This window comes from Rattus norvegicus, chromosome 10, assembly GCF_021556685.1.
Source record: "Rattus norvegicus strain SHRSP/BbbUtx chromosome 10, alternate assembly SHRSP_T2T, whole genome shotgun sequence".
Classification (NCBI taxonomy): Eukaryota; Metazoa; Chordata; class Mammalia; order Rodentia; family Muridae; genus Rattus; species Rattus norvegicus.
In genome coordinates this window covers 86,251,050-86,270,144 of record NC_141543.1, presented here as the reverse complement: position 1 = coordinate 86,270,144, position 19,095 = coordinate 86,251,050, and the positions used below count along the sequence as shown (strand labels likewise).

General features: G+C 51.4%; 1 protein-coding gene and 1 long non-coding RNA gene across 6 annotated transcripts in view; one reads left to right on the top strand and one right to left on the bottom strand.

Moving 5' to 3' along the window:
* Positions 1 to 1,399: 1,399 nt before the first annotated feature.
* On the bottom strand, positions 1,400 to 7,721 carry LOC102546327 (uncharacterized). 3 transcript variants are annotated; one of them, XR_015632001.1, is made up of 3 exons: positions 7,440 to 7,672; positions 4,228 to 4,525; positions 1,400 to 2,226 (listed from the first exon to the last, which is right to left on the bottom strand). It is a non-coding gene; the product is annotated as an uncharacterized LOC102546327 (long non-coding RNA). The 3 variants fall into 3 exon arrangements; XR_015632000.1 differs by lacking the exon at positions 1,400 to 2,226 and having other exon boundaries at positions 3,814 to 4,525; positions 6,514 to 7,721; XR_015631999.1 differs by lacking the exon at positions 1,400 to 2,226 and having other exon boundaries at positions 3,814 to 4,525.
* An 88-nt stretch (positions 7,722 to 7,809) lies between these two features.
* Itga3 (integrin subunit alpha 3) overlaps positions 7,810 to 19,095 on the top strand; it is a 32,007-nt gene continuing 20,721 nt past the window's right edge. For 2 of the 3 annotated variants that reach the window (NM_001372214.1, NM_001108292.2), the window contains 4 exon segments: positions 7,868 to 8,499; positions 15,700 to 15,827; positions 16,201 to 16,280; positions 18,116 to 18,365. In NM_001372214.1, the coding sequence (NP_001359143.1) occupies positions 8,294 to 8,499; positions 15,700 to 15,827; positions 16,201 to 16,280; positions 18,116 to 18,365 (664 nt within the window). In that variant the 5' untranslated portion in view covers positions 7,868 to 8,293. 3 annotated transcript variants of the gene reach the window in all.

Here is a 19,095-nt window from a genome sequence, read left to right as displayed (position 1 = left end):
GAGCCCAGGAGAGGAGGGGTTGGAGTGAAACATGAGAGCCAGCTCAACAGATTATGGGTACCACCCTGAAGGGGTCCGAGCCATGGACCAAAGCTGTCAGGGACTCTGTCCCCCTGAGAAACTTAAGCTGCAGCGTGAGAGGAGCCTTCCAAGAGATGGAAGGACTGAAGCCATGTTGGAGTGGTAGGAGAGAGTCATGATAACTAAGGTCCCTGTTCCAGAGCTGGGCAGACCGGTGACTCAGAGGCTGTGAGTTCTAAGCCGTGACCCTTGAAAAGACACAAGGTAGCTAAGAGGACTGGGGGCTGAGGGCAGGGAAGGACAGGAAGCTGGAGGCTAGAGGTTCCCTGGGGATCTGGGAGGGACTCCCGGAGAGTGGAAGTGAAAGTGTGAAGAAGGTGATGTCAGCGGGGGTGCAGCCATTGTCCCAATGTGCCACTGAGCGGAAGGAGTGGGCTCCAGGCTTCCAGCTGGGACACCTGTGAAGCAAGAGATCTGGGAGATGCCAAGGGCTCAAGAACTCCTGCTTCTCACTGTCTTCCCATCAGGACTTAGATTCAGCGGTTACAGCTAGGTTGCTGGAGCTCTCTGGGTGAGGTGCTGACTCAGGATTAACAGCCCTGGGGCCTCAGTTAGTAAGAGCCAGGGAGAGCCAGGCATGGTAGCACATGACTGTAATCTCAGTACTTGGGGGGGGGGCTGGGGCAAAGAGGATTATGGGTTCAAAGACAGCTCAGGCAACACGGGGAGACTCTGCCTCAAAAGTGAGCCAGCTGAGGGGTCAGCAGGTTAAGGCACTTGCTTCCAAGCCCGATGACCTGAGTTTGATCACAGGTACTCACATGTTACATGCACACTACATACATACATACATACATACATACATACATACATACATGGGAAATGAAGAGCCACTGGGACAACTTTTACCTAATCGTTGAGGAGACACAATGGTTGGGTGTAGTGGCACATACCTTTCATCCCAAAATTTGGGAGGTCAAGGCAGGCGGATGCATCTCTGAGGCCAGCCTGGTCTACATAGTGAAACCCTGTCTCAAAAACAAAACAAAATAAACGAGAAACCATGGAGATAGGTTTTCCCGCTTTGGGGCTGTTGGTTTTTGTCACGCTCGAGATGGAACTGGAGACCACAAGCCAGGCATCTACCCTATACTCTACCTACACACACCCCCACCCCCTGCCACCCACCTCCAACCGTTTTCTGTGTTGAGCCAAGGTCTTGCCATGTAGCACCAGCTGGCTTCAAGCACACGACCTTCCTGCCTCCACTTCCCAAGCACTGAGATCCAGGAGAGCCTGACCACGCCCAGTGGTTTTGTAATCTATATCCCTGCCTGAACGCATAATCCTATTTCTTTAGTGTGTGTGGGTGTGGTCCTTTTTGTTTGCTTGTTTGTTTTTTTTAATTTAATTTTTGTTTTGCTATTGTGACAAACATCTCTGAGAGAAACAGTGTAAAAGAAGGGTTTGTCCATTCAGCCTCAAGGGTTTCAGTCCCTGGTCAGTTTGGCCCCATTGCTGCTGGGCTGTAAGGAGAGAGGAAGAACATCGCAGTATTCTGTGTATCCTGGGGTACACGTGGTAGAGCCAGGCACCTTACCTCATCACAGTCAGGAAACAGAGAGGCAGGAAGGGGCTAGGGCTGGATATAGGCCCAAGATGACGCATTCTGTGACCTACTTCCCCCAGCTGAGTTCACCTCCTAAAGTTTCTATCACCTTCCAGAAGGACAGCTCAAGTTGGGGGCCAGCTCTTACACCAGAGCCTGTGGTGACACCTCATATCAAAATTGTAACAGAGAAACACAGAGATTATCATCAAGAGATTAAGTAACTCCTAAGCCACGAGGACCTCGGCTTCTCATAGGGTAAGACCAGGTGCATTAGTCACGTGGATTGCCCAGGCCTGGAGGATGCATTTGTGCAAGCTGGATCCATGCCACCATTATCCTCACCAAAGCCACTTGCTAGGGCTCACTCTCTCCCCATTGTACCAGTCAGCCCCTGGCAGAAGGCTACACAAAGGCACATAAACGGCACATACCCTCTTCCTGAGGAACTTCCTATGGAGAAGAGGACCTGTGTGTAGAGTCAGATAGCCCTAGGGGTGGCTGGCTCCAGTCCTATCAGAGAGGGTTTGCAACTGTTGCACCTTGGCAATCTTGGTGTCTTCAACTGAAAACTGGTTGATGCCTGGCACAGGGCTCTAGGAAGAGACCACACATAAAGAGGCAAGTCATAGTATCAGTAAATATCGGGTCCCTTCCACATGTACATAAAAGATTCAGGAATGTGGGCACATAGGCATACCGGCATAAATTTATAATAGCATACCAGAGAATATTTGCAGAGAGGTGTCCTAATGAACAATTATATAGGGATTTTTCCAGCCCTAGTGAAAGAGAATGGGGGTGGGTGAATAAAGTCCCCACCTGCACAGATTTTCGACTTGAGCATAAAATCTGGTCAATAAAAGTCAAGGGAAGTCAGTCTCCCACCCCAATACACACACACACACACACACACACACACACACACACACACACACACACACATGAATGCACCCAAGCATGCACACCTGCCCACATGCACACCCAGGAAGGACTCAGCCTGTGGGCCCAAGGGTCTCTCCTCAACGGGGCCATCCTGACTTTAGAGCAGGGCCCATTAGAGTTAGGAGCCAGACGAGAAAGGAAAGGGACCTTGGGGACAAGCCAGTGTGGACACAAGGCTATGCCTTAGGCAGTAGGGGGAGACCCTGCTGAAAGAGGCTGGAAGACTGAGAGGTGGCCAGCTGTCAGGGAAGTGTCCTTTGTTTCTGGTACCTCACTAGGCCCTTGTGAGCCACTGGGCAATAATGCTGAGCCCCCTTGCTGGTTAGCTCTCCTACTTCCTGTGCCTGATGTCCATTCGCGCACTCTTCGCCCTCCCTCTTCCCCCACCCCTGTTCCTATTCAGTTAGTTTTACATCTTCCTCTATCATTTTCTTCTTCTTGAGACAGGGTCTCCCCGATGTAGCCCAGGCTGGCCTAAAACTTACCAGTTAGACCAGGCTAGCCTCAATCTGTCAATCTTCCTACCTCCCAGTGCTAGGAGTACAGGTGTATACCATTACATTCCATTGTCTCCACTGTTGCATACCGGCTCCTCTAAGTCTGCTGGACACATCAACCTCATGCTGTAACCAGTGTGTTCTCGTTCTCTCTCTCTCTCTCTCTCTCTCTCTCTCTCTCTCTCGTTTTTCTTTACTCTTACCACATACAACAAATGTGCTGTTTCTAATAGCTTCTCTTGCCTCACAGACATCATCCCTATAACATAGGCACTGGTCAGTTTAGCCTGCTTAATGCTGAGTTCCCAGAATGCTTTTTGCGGGGGCTGGAAAGATGGCTCGGCTATTAAAAACTAGGCTCGAAACCAAAAAAAAACAAAAACAAAAAAAAAAAAAACAAAAAAACAAAAAACAAAAAACCAGAGGAAGCCCTGGCTTTCTAGCAGAAATCTTCACCTTTGTTAGTCCAAGTGGGGGACTCAGGTCTAAGCTGATACAGAGAGGGATTTTGCCTTGAGGCTTGAGGTAGAGAGGGCCGAATCTGGGTCAGTAGAAAAGGAAATCTGATAAACTTATTCAGACTTTGCCACTCCTCCCTCCCTCTCTACTCCCTTTTTGCCTCCCAAGTAATTTGTATCTTCAATCTGAGTCAGGGAATGACCTGAGTTTAGGTTCAGTAGCGGAGCTGGTCCATTTAGTTCTACAGCTCCGAGGAGCCTCGAGACACACTGGACGCTGATGGAGAGTACTAAGAAGGCGTTTTATCTAGCCTTTTTTGCTTACTGGATGGGATCCCAAGGCCTGGAGTAGGAAGGTGCCTTTGCTCAGGTAAGAAAAAAGATTAGTCGGTGCTCAACCCTAGTAGCAGGCTACTATGTGGCCTGTAGTCCCTGCAGCAGCTGACTGAGGCTGTGTAGTCAGTCACGCTGGTGTGAACACAGCAAGCGCTCCAAGAGGTACGGAAGCCGCCTTCTGAGAATATTGACATTGTCACTATTCCAGCTGGGAAAACTTTACCCCAAGTTAGGCCAACATCTACATTTCTTCTTTTGAGGTCTCCCAGGCCTGTTTCTCCTTTGAGCTCCTCTTCCTTCTCCCGGCAGCCTCCCTGACTCATACACAGAACACACACAGCTTGCATATTGTTGCAGTCACCTTGCAAAAGCTGAAGGGATTTCATGGAAGGTTTCATTGAAACGTCAAGATGGGCGTCAAGACGGACGGCATCACTCATGAACCAAGAGAGCGTGAAAGGTTCAGTTGTTTACATAATGTCAGCCTCTGAGGTCAGCAGCTCCCAAATGGCTTGAGAGGCAGGAAGGAGGGTACCGAAGATTTTCACTGTGGTTGGGGGTGGTGGTGAGGGTTCACCCAGGGAGGGGCTCTGGGACTCTCCTTCCCTCAGACAATGAAGAGAGTCCCATCTGTTCGCGTGGGCTTGTCCAGGTGTGAGCTATCAGGAACAAAAACAGGGAGGGGCTTAAAGGCTGCATGAACACATCAAAAGCTGAGCCTAGGCCCTTCGTTTTACACACATCCGGTTCTAGGCTGATCCATTCTCCATGAGGAAGAGCTGACAATGTAGAGGCAACTGGAGAGATGAGATGAGGCCCCTGAGATAAAATGTGCAGGAACAGTGAGTTTCAGCCCTACGGCATGCACAGAACTGAGAGTCCTCTCTGCAGATCTCCAGCCTAGACCCAGGCAGCTCATGCCTCCCTCCACTCCAGTCCATCCCCCATAGGTCTGCCTGACACTTCCCACATTCCTCAGCTAGGTCTGTCTTCTACTGCTCTCCCAGCTCCTGCTCCCACATTCCCTCTGGACACTCCTATAGACTGGAAATGCCATCCCTCATCCCTTTCCTGCTCCTGGTCCCCAGATCGGACATGCTGGTCCTTCCTGTTTGGGATGGTTTACTAGATAAGGCCTGGCATGGAGCCCATCTGTCAGCATCACATGACTCAAAGCTATTTCGGGCAGGACCCTTGCCTATACCAAGTGTCCACCCTGGCCCTCCTGGCTCTGGCTATCAATACTCCTCCAGGAAAATAGCCAAGAACCAAGGGAGCTATCTAGAGCCAATGCAGTGGCTCAACTTCCATCTAGCTTCCTGTTCCTTGACCCCAGATGTTTTTGGTAGCTCTAGCCCACAATTCAAACCATGAGAGAGACTGAATGGCCCCGGAAGTCATAGCTCAGACTAATACTGTTTCAAGGGCAGCCAGGGACAAGTGTCTGCTCCCAAACGCCACAGAGAAAACTATTATCTCAGCTGCTCTTGTTTAGGTATGTCTGTCTGTCTGAACAACATCTGCCTGGAGTTCATCTCTTAAGGACATAGCTGTGGTCATTGTCTCCAGTCCCTGCTCTGCCTTACTCTCTTCCCACGAGCTGTATGACTTTGGACATCCAAGTATAACTCCTGAAGTGCTGCTCCCTCGTGAGGCAAACGAGGCCGATGGTCCTGACTTTCAGAGGGAGCCTAGAAAGATGAAGTGAACTGCACATTAAATGATTTATAAGCTGTGAGCCAGGCTCCTGAGGTCACTCCCCAGGCCCCAATCCTGATGTCATGCTCCTAACAGTACCTGGTTAAGGATGCTCGCCACTCAAAAGCTAATACTCTGAGGCTAGCCTGAGCTACATGGCAGAAGTCATACCAGGCTGGCAGAGGTTGATGACCTGAGTTTGACCTCAGAACTCCTGTAAAAGTGGAAGGAAGAACTACCTATCCCCAGGAGGTTGTCCTGATTTCCACATACAGACTTGAAGCACGTTCTATATGCTGAGTGAGTGATCTATGGCTTACATCTCTGGGATTTTTGGTGTATTTGCCCCCCCCTCCTGGCCCAGAACATTGCAATTCACTTTATCTCCTGGGACTGATTCCTGTATGTTCCTAAAACAGCTTCTTATCAGGGGCTAAACAGCCCAGTCGTGAATATGCGTAGTTCCTACTGCAAAGACAAGGGAACAGGTTTACAAAGGACATCAGATCTTCTGGTATCTGCAAAGCTGTAGATTGTTTTGCAGTTCCCATTTTCACTATTTAGGTGGGGCATCTAGTTAGAAACCACTTTGTCAGAAGGGAAGTAGTAAGTAAGTAATGGCCGAGGACACTCCCGAAGGGGAGGCTCTGTCACCTCAAGTCTCAACAAAATTTGATTTGTCCTAAGTGTTAGTCATTAGCATAGTGGTTAAGAAGGGTTCTGGGATTAGATACTGTGCTATTAGAATCCCTAACTTCCCTGAGCCTTGGTGTTCTCATCTTAGAGGAGGGTTAACACCTCGATGACTGGTGTGAGGTAAGGATTTGATAACGGTAGAGTATGTCTTCCGGCCATTCACCTCTGCTTCCCCATCCTTTTAACTCCGGACTCATCTGGGCTGCTCCTGCACCAGTGTGGCTGCATGGGGCTGCAAAGATTTTAAACTTACTTTATGCCGGAAGAGCTGCTCCCCCTGGTCCCTTCAAGGCTGCATCTGATGTAGGGACAGCTCTGCTCCCATATGTAAATAGAGTAACAGGTACAGCCATGGATTTACATAGTGGTGGCAAGGACAAACTTTCCATAATTGTCATTGGCAAAAGGACAGCAAGGTCTCTAAGAGCTGCACCTTCGAATGCAGCTTCAATCCTCCGTGTGGAAGCAATCTTACCTTCTAAGGTCCTCTGTATAGATAGGGAATCAGACCCAGATCGCACTGGCTTCTCAAACACCAGAGCAGAATCCCATTGGATGGGTCCATTTTTGCCCTATTTTCAGCTTTCTCTTTTCCTTACTGTATGTATATGACTGGTGATTGTGTGTGTGTGTGTGTGTGTGTGTGTGTGTGTGTGTGTGTGTGAATAGAGACTTGTATATATGTATATTACCTTGGAAAAGTTGTATTTGTAAAGCAGTTAGCATAGTGTCTGCTGCATATGCTGTTCTTGCTTAATTATAAAAACACAGAAAAAGGTGCTCAGGGAAAATGAGTCTTTGTTCTGCATTAGAGGAAATCTGACTAAGAAAAAAAAAATTCCGTAATGATCTCGTTGAGTTCCCTTTCAGTTTCTTTCCCTGATAGTGAGATCTTTGAGCCTACCCCGCCTGTCTCCATCACTTCAACTGGTATCACAACCGTGAGAGTTGAGATCCCATTCACTGCTTTTAGAGACAAAGATTGCCCTTTGCCAATTACAATTGCTGATGGGCTGTCATCAGCACCGCTATCTATCTGTCTGGCTCTGCGGAGGAGCCGCTTCCAGCTGGGATCAGGATGAGAGGAGGCGGGTGGACAGGAGAAATACTCCTTCATACAATGACATAACATTGAGGTCACTTAGAACGAAGAAGTTTAGTCCGGAGACCCACAGTCACCTCTTTAGCGACTCGCAGTGCTGGGGAGGTCCGCATTCCAGGCAGCCGAACGCAGACGATCATTCCCCCCCGAAGAGCCAATGCCTGGTATGCCCAGCCCGGACAGCGGTGCTGGCGGTGCCTAGAACGGCCTTTCTAGTTGCAGCCTCCGCGGAGCGCCAGGCAAATCCCACCTCTGGCCCCGCCCGTCCAATCCGTCTTGTGCTGAAGGCGACGTTCCTAGGAAGAAGCTTGCTGCTAGACCGGGGAAATCCAGGCTTTAAGGGTTCCCGACAGGTGTCTGAGAGAGAGGGCGGAGTCGCGATAGGAATGATGGAGAGGGAGGGGCAGCGCTGCCCCTTTAAGAGGCGGCGGCCGAGCGGGGACCTTTTCTCTTTCCCCGGAAGGAAAGCGGAGCCCGGGCTGGGCGCGCAAGGTGGGGAGGTGCGGGGCTAGGCGGTGGGGAGGCGGGGCGCGCGCCGGGGAGGATCCCTCCCTCCTGCCTTCCTAGCGATCGCGGATTTGCCTTTCTAGATCCTCCACCTAGCCGAGATCTAAAGAGCTAACACCTCCAAGGGGGCGCGGCCCGGACCATCTAGGGTGCAGGGTGCCCGGAGCCCGGATCGGTGACCGGTCCATCGGACCAACCGGAGAGTAGATACACGGATCTGGAAAAAAGACTGGAGAAGCACCAACCCGGAGCAGACGTGAGACTGACCTGGACTAGGGCAAAAAAATTGCCGGAGTCCCGGCGCAGCGGCTCTGCGGGCTCGGGTGTCCTCTGGCGGCGCCTGGAGCAGGTGAACCGTTCATCACTTCCCGGTGCTGAGCCCTCTAGCGATTTCGCCGGGCTCGGTTCAGCCCGGCCCGCAGCCATGGGCCCTGGCCCGCGCCGCGTGCCCCGCGACCCTGGCTGGATGCTCCGCGCCCTGGCTTTGATGGTGGCGGCTAGTGGCCGGGTCGCCTTCGCTTTCAACCTGGACACCAAATTCCTGGTGGTGAAGGAGGCGGTGAACCCTGGTAGCCTCTTTGGCTACTCCGTCGCCCTCCATCGGCAGACTGAGCGACAGCAGCGCTACCTGTAAGTGAGCCTTGAGGCGGTGAGGTGGGGTGCAGAGAGAAGGGTATGTGCGCGGATACCTGACCTAAGCTGAAATGGAGTCCTGGGCCCGCCGATTTCCAGGCCTGCTGTTGCTGGCCTTTCCTTGTGAGCCAGGATTAAGAGGGCGGGTACGACGGCAGCCCTCCGATTGTGGGGCTTGGCGGCAAGTGGAGGATGGGGGGCGGGGGGAGTAATCATGGCAAGTGCTGACCTGGCCAGAACCTGTCTAGACGCGGCCGCTCCACGCTTCAGACATCTTCGGAAGTAGGGTCTTTGTTACCCAGCACCCTGAGAATCCAGTACTTAACATTAGCTTCTTTCCTGGGCTGGGAGAACGTTGTACATTAAACACCTATTACATGTCTCTTCCCCTCCTCCCGTAGAGAACCCGAGAATGTATGCGTTCAAGCCCCTATTAGCCCTCTCATTTAGTCTGTGGCCAGAGCAGCCACGCCCTCTGCAGAACCAGGCTGGACCACACTTCTCAAGGGTTTGGCATTGGAGAATGAGGTGATGAAGAGGCTGGGCGTTCGGAGCTGTCCAGAGGCTCCCTCTGACCCCTAGAGGGACGGACAGTAGAAGACAGAGGAGGCGCTGTCCTAAGCCTCCGAGGCCAGAGCCCACCGGAAGCGGTGGGGTCCTCCCACCAGTCATCTCCCTGCATTCCACGGATTCATGTTGAATCAGCAGCCCCGAGTGTGTTTGTTTTGGTTTGAAGAGGGAAATGGTGTTTTCTCTTTTCTTCTGCTCTTCCTTGCAACAGCTGCAAGAAGCTCAGAGAGCCGGGCAGAGTGGAGGAGGGGAGGAGATTGCATCCAGTCACCTGCCCCTCCCTAGGCACACTCATGCCCAACCGGTCATGTCCAGGTGTCTGAGGTTTCTCTGCATGGGTTCTGTGTGCTGAGGTAGGCTTGCTGAGGGAAGAGGGTGATCAGAGGAGGCAAAACGACCTCGGGAGGGCCAGTGATGATCATATAAGACCCTCCTACCTTTTTGAGCTGGGTGGCCTGGCAAGGCGTTTACTCCTACCTGGCCTCTGACAGTTACTAAATCAGAAGACACTGTCAAGGTAAAAATATCGAAACCTCTCCCTAGGCTGGCTGGAGCCTGTAGAAACTTGAGGAAGTTTGGAATGTTCAAAGTCCAACTCCACTTCTGTCTTTGCCTCTGCCCTGCTGGCCCAGCCCCTGTCTGTACTGGCCACCTGGACTTAGTCTCTACCCTACCTGGCCCCTGCCGAAGAAGAAGGTGGATCAACCACACCCTTCCTGCCCTGGCCAGGCAGATTTAACCTTCTACCGTTCTGAGGCCCTCTGGTAATAGATAGTGGCTACAGCAATGCCGTTGGTTGCCTCCCCTAGCCCAGTACAGAGTTTTCAGATGTTCTGATGTTGAATGTGCATGGTGGGAACTGACACAGTAGAAGAAATTCTGCAACCCCTCTCCCTCTGCTCTGTGACCTTGAGGGCGATATTGCCCTCTCAGGGGCCAGTTTCCCCCTGGATGCGGTTGTACCTGGGTCTGTATTCGCTCTCTTATCTCTGCTGGCCTCTGAGAGGCACCTTGGCTTTGTAGAGAGAGAAGCTGAGTGTTCCAGTACCACTGCCGTGTCTTGCCTCTGGTTCTAACTCCTGGGCCTTAGTTTCCCTGGTCCTGGAGAACACACCTTCTTAGAGTTAGAAATACGTTAGTGTGATGGTGTGTCTAGAATGGTTCTGGTGTGTCCAGTCCCCCGGTGGACACCAGTAGGCTCTGGGGCTGAGACTGGGTGGAGGTGTACTTCTTGAACCTACAGGTCCTCCCCAAGTTGGCCATGGGAAAGGCTTCTGTTTTCCTCTCCAGGCAGCTGCAGAGAAGGCCGAAACTCACGGATCTCTGAGAGCAGGTGGTTCTGGCCAGATGGGTCTTCTCTGTCTTTGTCCAGAGCTGCTTCTGTGTCTTGGTTCTGTCTTCATCTTACTGAGTTCAGCTCTCCGTCCTTTTGGGAAGGAAGCAGCTGGGATTCACTGTAGCCAGCTGTGTAGCCAGATGTGAACAGCTGCCTGTGTTCGAGGGAACCAATACGTCAAACTGCAACTTCAGATTCTGTCAGCCTCGAAGGCTCCTTGGAAGAGTGCGGTGGGTGGCTCCAGTCCTTTGGGGTCTGCCAGCTTTCAGAGAGCCCTATTTGCACAATCATGGGTTTGTGCATAGTCCCTGGGAGATCAGGGAGGAGAAAGCATAGCTTCTATGTTCTCAAAGAGTTTGGTCCAGAAGTGATTAAAAGTCCCAGATAGACTCTTTATCTCTATCCTGGGGTACCCCACCCATGACCCAGGTTTGCAGAACTCAGTATCTATCTGATAGTAAGAATCCGGGGCAGTCAGGTGGTAGTAGTGTATGACGTTAACCCCAGCGCTCCGGAGGTAGGAGGATCTCTGTGACTTTGAGGTCAGCCTGCTCTACAGAGTGAGTTCCAGGACAACCAGGGCTACACAGAGAAATCCTATCTTAAAAACAAAACAAAACAAAACAAAACAACAACAAAAAACAAAAGCCAAAGTTACCTTCCAAATCAAAAACAAAAGGCAAAAAGCACCCCTCCCCGAAATGGATAGAGCATTCACTTCGGATCTGCAAGTCAGTCAGTCAGTCAGTCAGTCAGCCAGTCAGTCAGTCTGTCTGTCTGTCTGTCTGAGACATGATCTCTTATTTAGTTCTGGCTATCCTTGAACTCGATTTGTAGACCATGCTGGCCTCGAACTCAAAGGGATCTACCTGCCTTCCTCTACCTTCCAAGCTATGGTTAAAACCTTGTGCCATCCTGTCTGGGTCACTATTGTTACATAACCCTCCTCCCCCTTAGAGGGAAAAGAGCTGCTCATTTGGGGGGTGCTAAATGACCCTTCATGCACCTGCTCTGTTATTCCCTCTTGCTCTGGCCTGACCCCATTGGCTGGGTCTGGAGATGCCTTTGGGCTCCCCTCCCTTTCACTATTGGAAGTGAGGGTGTCTGGGAAACCTGGGAGGGAGCGGCTCCTGGAAATGAGGTCATGCCTGAGGTAGGCAGGAGCCAGGCTCACCTGCTGTGCTCTCTTGAAACCTGCTCCCTGGGCAGGGCGGGTTCCTGGCAGCCTCTGTGGCTCGTGCCAGTAGAAATGGCACAGCAGCTGTGGCTGTGGGCACAAGGCCTGAATGTGGCTTATCCTTATCTGCTGGCTTTCTCACAGTGGCCATTCTAGACCAAAGGACTTTAAGATGGGAGGGTGGGAGAGGAGGGCCGATCTTGCAGAAGAAGAAGCAGCAAAGAGGGCTTGGCATCCAGTGGGGTACACCACAACTCAAGAGAGGAAGGCAGGAGGGTTGGTAGCTTGATGATAGCCCAGACTATATAGTAAGACCCTGTCCATTGCAGTAAAGGGACTGAGGTTAGACAATTCAAAAGGGTCAAATATGCAATACCTACTGAAAACCCAGGGAGGGGAGAAATGAAAAAATCCGCTTTATCCTTTTTCTCTTAAGGTCCTGCCAAGACATTCTAGTTTTCATCTTTCTCATTCTCCCTCCAGCTCATAGCTCTAGTTCTAGGGCTGAGTCACCAGGGGAGAGGGGGCTGGGTGGGCAGCATGAGGAGGGGGGGGGAGCAGCAGTTTCAGCCACCATAGGAGAGCCTCTGGGGAGGTGGCTAAATCAGGCAGCCTGGCATAGAGCTGGCATCCAAGAACTGACGTCCCTCCTACTCACGTGGAGCTCCCTTCACCTTCCCTCCTACTCCCACGCCTGTGTCAGAGGCGAACAGAAACCAAGACCCCACAGAAGTCCCTGGGGGCTCCCCCAGATCTCCCCATAGGTGCCACCCCACTCCTCCCTAAGAGGAGGTTGAATCAGATAGACTTCCTTTGAGCACCACCCCACTCCCTGAATCCCGAGGGCCTCTTCCTCTTCGGGGTGAGCCAGCCTGGTGCCCTGAGCTCTCTTGGGTCCCGCTCACCAGCCTTCTCAGATAATGGTGTTTTCTGTGCAGTTATTCTATTAGTTTTGAACTGCTCGGGAGGAGTGGAGGTATAGAGGCCTGGGCGTTGAGAAGAGCCCCACTCCTTGCTCTTGGAGCTCAGGGGCTCCCCTGAGGCCAGGAGGGGCTTTCTAGTTGGAGCCAGATGAAAGGGTGAAGAGGCGGTTGGTGATAGCTCTTGGTCTTCCATTTCACCTATCCATCTCTTCCTGGGGTGCTCACTGCTCCCCCCAGCCCAGCTTGACTCCAGAAGAAGGAGGTCCTATCTCCTGAGAGCTCTGTTTAGGCCACTTACCTTTGCCCCCTCTGACTGTGGCTGGGAGGTGGGTTCAGTGGTGGTCTGGGAGAAGTCTGTTTTTAAATTTTGTTGTTGTTGTTGTTTTGATCTGGACCCAAATAGCAGTCCATAGCACTTTACGTTTCAATTTACGCACTACATAGGTTTGCTCCTGTCTAGGGAGCCCCTAACCTTGACCTTACACATACCTGGCTTTGGCAGGGAGAATGTGAACCCTAGCCTCCGAACCCCCATCCTTCATCTGTGTGCAGGCATCTGGCTGTAGACCACTGCATCCTGGGCTGGGAGCCAGAGGGCCTTAAAGGGCCTCTGAGTGGGCCAAATAGGAGCTAAAAATACTCCCAAGGGTGTGGGGGAGCTCCCGTTGGAATCTCGGGAGGGAGGAGCCTAGGGATTAGGGAATCAGCCTGTCCCCGGTCTCCCGTGGGCACAAGGCTGGCACCACACAAGAACAGGAATTCGAAGATTGTATAGAGTCTTACTCCAATCCAGCCACGGTGCTTGGCGCTGCCTGTTCCATACCTCAGACAGACCTGAGAGGCATGGAGACCTTGCTCCTCAGACACCTCCCGCTAGACAAGTTAGGCTGGACAGGCTTCATCCACTGAGGCCTACAGGCTCTTTAAGCTTTGTAGGAGACCCTAGCTCCAGCCAACTGAGTTTCTTTCAGACCTATCCCTCCCCTCCTCCACTGACAGCCTGCTATCCTCAGGATGTGGAAGTCCTACTTCTGTTCAGCCCTCATTCCTTCTAAACAAAGAAGTGGTCTGTCCTTTTCTCTGTGTGTCAGGTTCCCTAACCCACAGTATTGGAATTCCTGGGTCCCTGGAGAGTCTGGAGTCAAGCTCCGGCCAGCGCTGGTACAAGAAGCCAGAGCCACAGAGCTCATGCACACCTTGGCTTCTTAGTCAGAGAGCCCTTTTGCAGGAACCCATCCGTTCCCCACCAAACCCTGGGATAGGAAGTTCGTCTGGGGCTCCCATTTCATAGATAAGTCTCACAGGGAGAAGAGATCACTTAGAAGCAGGGCCCTCGCTCAGACTGAGGCGTTGATTTCCCATAGGCCCTTTCTTCTTTCCTTTGTCAATTATGCCAGGGGGTGGGTGTGCCCTGTGTCGAGCCAGGGTGGTCAGGCAGATACCCTCCCTAGCTTTAACAGAAGTTGGCTAGTGGTCTGGCTGTTATACCTCTTTCCTTACCCCTCCCTATGGTGATCAGAACACTACTCTGTTTGAGGAAGCTTTGTCCCTGCCCTGAGGAAGAGCAACCACTGACAGTGATGTCTGAGTTGCCTATGTGAGATACAGGTCCGGTCCACCCACTTCCTAGTACCTCCAGGCAATGCATTCCTGACTCCTTGTAGGTGGAGGTACCCCAAGCCCCAGCATGCCTGGGCTCTGCCCTGCCTACTCCCTGCAGCCCTCACTCCCAGGTTCAAAGCAGGGCTGCAGGCACAGCCATTGCTCAGCACTTCCAGACTGGCCTGAGGCCTGGAGCCTGGGAGGCTCCAGCCAGTGTTGCTGGGCTAAACAGGGGGGCACCTGGGAATTACTGCTACCCAGGTCGTACAGTGTGAGTTTGTGGGAAGGTGGCCGAGGCCACATTGTAAGAAGAATATAGATAGGGAGAAGATACAAGAAAAAAACTTGGTTCTAAAGCTGGACTGCCCCAGCTACTATGCACATAGCCTGTGGTAGTTGGAGATTTTCTTTTATAAATACCCAGGGATTGTCTGAGAGGATTTCAGGACCGATACCCTGTCTGCCCTGCCTAAGTCACCCTTTCCGTGTGGCTAGCCAGGGTCCTAGCCCCCTTGTGGGAATTTCTTGGCGTCCCTAAAGATGGATTCTGAGGACAAAGTGACAGATAGCTCTTGTCCACTCCCACCACTGGAACTCTGTTCTTGGGCCACACTGGTATCCAGTCCCACCCCATACCGGTGAGCTTGTCTCAAGGTGGGGGTGCGGCAAGTGGAGGCATCACTCATCACACCTGGAAATCTGCACCTCCCAGAGCTACGTGCTTGATAGTTTCAAGAAGAGAGGTGCAGGCTTCCAACAACCTACATGTTTCTACACAGCTTCTCTCTTCTGCCTTCTCCCATGCCCCTAGCACTCCAACCCATAAATGCCATTCCTTCACAACTCCCTTTACTTCTGAGGTCAAAGGAGTCCTTCAAAAACTCAGATCTGGGGCTGGGAATGTACCTCATCTGTAGTGCTTATTCGGGAAGCTCTGGATTAAATTCCTAGCGCCATGTAAAACCGGGCATGGCGGTACATACCTGAAAATCCAACGTTCAAAGGGTGGACACAGGAGGATCAGAAGTCCGAGGTCATCTCTGGTTGGATAGGGAGTATTCTAGCCTGGACTACGTGAGATCCTGTCTCAAAAAGAGAATGAAATAAAGAAAAACAAACAGATCTGATCTTGTCGCTGCCTTGCCTGGTGTCCCTCTGTGGTTCATCTAAGGCCTTTGTCCTGGCTTGTATGCCTCCCCCAATATTCTTCCTGGGTTCTGGTTGTCCAGAGGGCTGGTGCCTGAATCACTGGCTTGCTCATGCTTCCTGGCCCTTGTACATATTGTACCCTTGTCTCTGGTGCCCTGCCCCCTTTTTTCATTGGGTGACCCCTGGCCATTGTCCTTATACTGAGGCCAGGGCACCTTGCGTACAGACTTTAATGCTTTCCCTGCGAGAGCCTTACCAAGTATGTGTTTTCTGGTCCACTTTCCTCTGGGGTAGGCTCATCTGGAAGATAGAGCCAAGGTTTATTGATGTCCTGGCCCCAGAACATGGTATAGAGTCCATGCCCAGAGATTGCTGATTTGCAAGCTGGACCAGAGGGAGGCTTGTAAAGTCAGGCTGACCCACCCACCTTCCTTTCCCAGCCTTCTGGCCGGTGCACCCCGAGACCTCGCAGTGGATGATGACTACACCAACCGGACTGGTGCTGTGTACCTGTGTCCCCTCACTGCCCTCAAGAACGATTGTGAACGCATGGACATTTCAGAGAAGAGTAAGAAGAGGCTGTGGGCAGAGCTAAGTCAGGAGCCTGGCAGAGGGAGCCCAAAGAGGAGATATGAGGAGGCTAGCTTGTTAGCAAGGCAACCCTTGAAGCTAAGGCGAAAAGAGGGTGAGATCAAGGCTAGCCTGGGCTACATAGTGAGTTCCAGAATAGAATGGAGACCCTGGCTAAAAACAAGACAAAAAGCAAAGCTGGTTTGTTTCTTGTCAATCTGGGAAGATGAGCAGGAAAAAGGGGAAGGTCGTACAGTGTGAGCTCAGAGTGGTGACAGGACAGAGGAGGGAGAGCTGCTGCCCTCAGGAGGCTTTGGACGCCGTGATATGGAATGAGGGACCTGAGCTCATGATCCCACCCATTCTTGCAGGTGACCCTGACCATCACATTATTGAGGACATGTGGCTTGGAGTGACTGTGGCCAGCCAGGGCCCTGCAGGTAGAGTCCTGGTAAGTGAACATTTAGCATCATCTTCCCAGAGCCGGAGAGGACCAGCAGAAGATGGCAGGGGATCCTCTGTGGTGGCTGGGGACTCTGCAAATGTCCACTTCTGTGGTCTCATGTCTTTACAGGTCTCTGTTCCCTGATCCCTGCACTCTGGGGAGAGGGCTGTCAGGCCCTCTCCCAAGGCTGGCCATGGCATGGGTCCTGTGTGACCATCCGTGGGAAAGAGCAGAGAGAACTTGGAGGGGGAAAGGGCAGGGAGTGCCCCAGGCAATCGGGTGCTGGCAGGCGCTCCTTCCTGGGAGGCAGGCTGCCGGAAGAGGCACAGCCCTGATGGCCCTGGCTCGCCCTGGAACTGATTTGAGTGCCACTCCCTGCTGTCAATTGTCACCTTCTGCTGCTGACAGTTCTTCACTGTCCTCTCTTGGGACCTCGATTTCTGTGTCCTGGACAGACATTATTCAGGTTTATGTAAAATTTACATAGAGCAAAAAGGGCAGATCTTTAACTTCTATGAGCTCTGATCCATGAGAAGCCTATGTCAGTAATACCCATGAAACAGAGCACACTTACATTACTCGAGAAAATTCTCTGTGCCACCTCTGAGCAGTCACCACTCCTATAATCGTCGCTGCTGTGATTTCTGTCCCTGAGAACGCTATTGTAGCTTTAGGTTGTCAATCATTTCATTAGCCTACCCTTTTGTACCCCCTGTGGTTTGTGGGGTGTGCCTAGAAGTTTAAGTGATTGTGGACTCTAGGATTAGCTGCTTAACCACCTTTCCTCAGTCAACAAATACTTAGCTAGGACCTACCGTGTTCCAAGGACCAGGAATTTAGCAGTGCCTAAGGAGAAGCTTATGTGAAATGTGGGTGGCGCCTACAGTTGGGGCGTGACAGAAAGAGGGGATAAGCAAGAGCACCTCCTGTTCCTAGATATTGTATAGCTCGGAGGCTAATTCACAGCACTTTTTGTGTAGCCATGGCTACCTGGAATTTACTCTGTAGACCAGGCTAGCTTCAAATCCAGTGATCTTCCTGCCTCTGCCTCCCAGTGCTGGATTCAACTCCAGTTCGAGCGGTCTAATGCCCTCACCCAGAACACTGCAGGCACCAAGGCTGCACAGAGTACACAGACATACATTTGGGCAAAATACCTACGCATGGAAAATAAGGTTCAAAAGAACTGAAAGTTGTTATATGAGAAGAGTTTGTGCTTGGTGTATAGTAAGTACTCAGTAAGTCTTAGCTGAGCCAGGTGGTGGTAACACAGAGGCAGGTGGATCTCTGAGTTCAAGGCCAGCCTGGTCTACATAGTGAGTTCCAAGTCAGCCAGGGCTACACAGAGAAATCCTGTCTCAAAACAAACAAACAGACAAACAAGTGTTCACTCTTGTTAATGCTATTCAGCTCTTATTAATGATATTTATTATTATTGTTGTTGTTGTTACTATTAATTTAAAATGACCCTTTCATTAAACAACAGGGTTATCTGAGGACGAGAGAAACGAGTCCCCTAATCTCTCTGTAAATAGCTCCTTTTAGACCCAGGAGCCTAAGTCCCGCATTCCCTCATCCTCCAAATTCCTTTCACCAAGATCTCTAAGCTGCTCTCAAATTCATGCCTTCCAGCTTCCCCAGATCTGCTCCTGACCCTTGATTCCAGTATAAAGGATAGGGCAGTATGGGTTTCAGCATACCCACAGGACGAAAAAGAAGCCAGAGTTCCACTTTGGCCCTTGAATCGCAAAGCCAGCAGTGCCCAGGGTGAGAGCTATAACTTGCCATGGGTTCCCTGATCTTGGCTAACGGCACATGTGTGTGTGTTTGTGGGTCCCTAGGTCTGTGCCCATCGGTACACCAAGGTGCTGTGGTCTGGGCTGGAAGACCAGCGGCGCATGGTGGGCAAGTGCTACGTGCGTGGCAACGACCTACAGCTCGACCCTGGCGATGATTGGCAGACATACCACAACGAGATGTGTAACAGCAACACTGACTACTTGCAGACTGGCATGTGCCAGCTGGGCACCAGTGGCGGCTTCACCCAGAACACTGTATACTTCGGCGCCCCTGGTGCCTACAACTGGAAAGGTGGGGACCTGGGAGAAGGGGGTACAAGAGAGACCACCCGTCAGTGAGCCACAGTCAGTAGAGCTATTCAGGGTGACGGTCACAAGAGACAGAGACCAACAGCAGTATTAAGGCACGCACTGTGTGCTGGCGACTTTACATGCGCCATCTTTAAATCTTCTGTGTATGCATACGTGTGCACATGTGGCTGTAGAGGCCAGAGGTTGATTGACGTGAGTTCCTCAGTTGCTTGGCACCTTATTGTTTGAAACAGTCTCTGGGTATACCTGGAGTTCACTGATGCAACAGGAGTGGCTGGCCACTGAGCTCCATGGATTCGCCTGTTTTTACCCTGGCAGTGCTGGGGTCATAGCCATGTGATGCTATGCCTGGCCTTTTGTATGAATGCTGGGAATCTGAATTCAGGTTCTCATGTCTCCGTGGCAAAGACGTCACTATTTCCCCAGCTCCCTACACATATTACCTTAAACAATCTGAAAACCACAACACTTGTGTGTGTGTGTGTGTGTGTGTGTGTGTGTGTGTGTGAGAGAGAGAGAGAGAGAGAGAGAGAGAAAGAGAGAGAGAGAGAGAGGTGGTAGAGTCACATTATGAACTTTCTATGTAGCCTAGACTATTTTCAAACTTAAAGCTATCCTCCTGGCTCTATTTCCCGAGTGCTGAAATTATAAATAAAATATACAATACATAAATATATAATATAAAATTATATTAATATATAATATGTTAT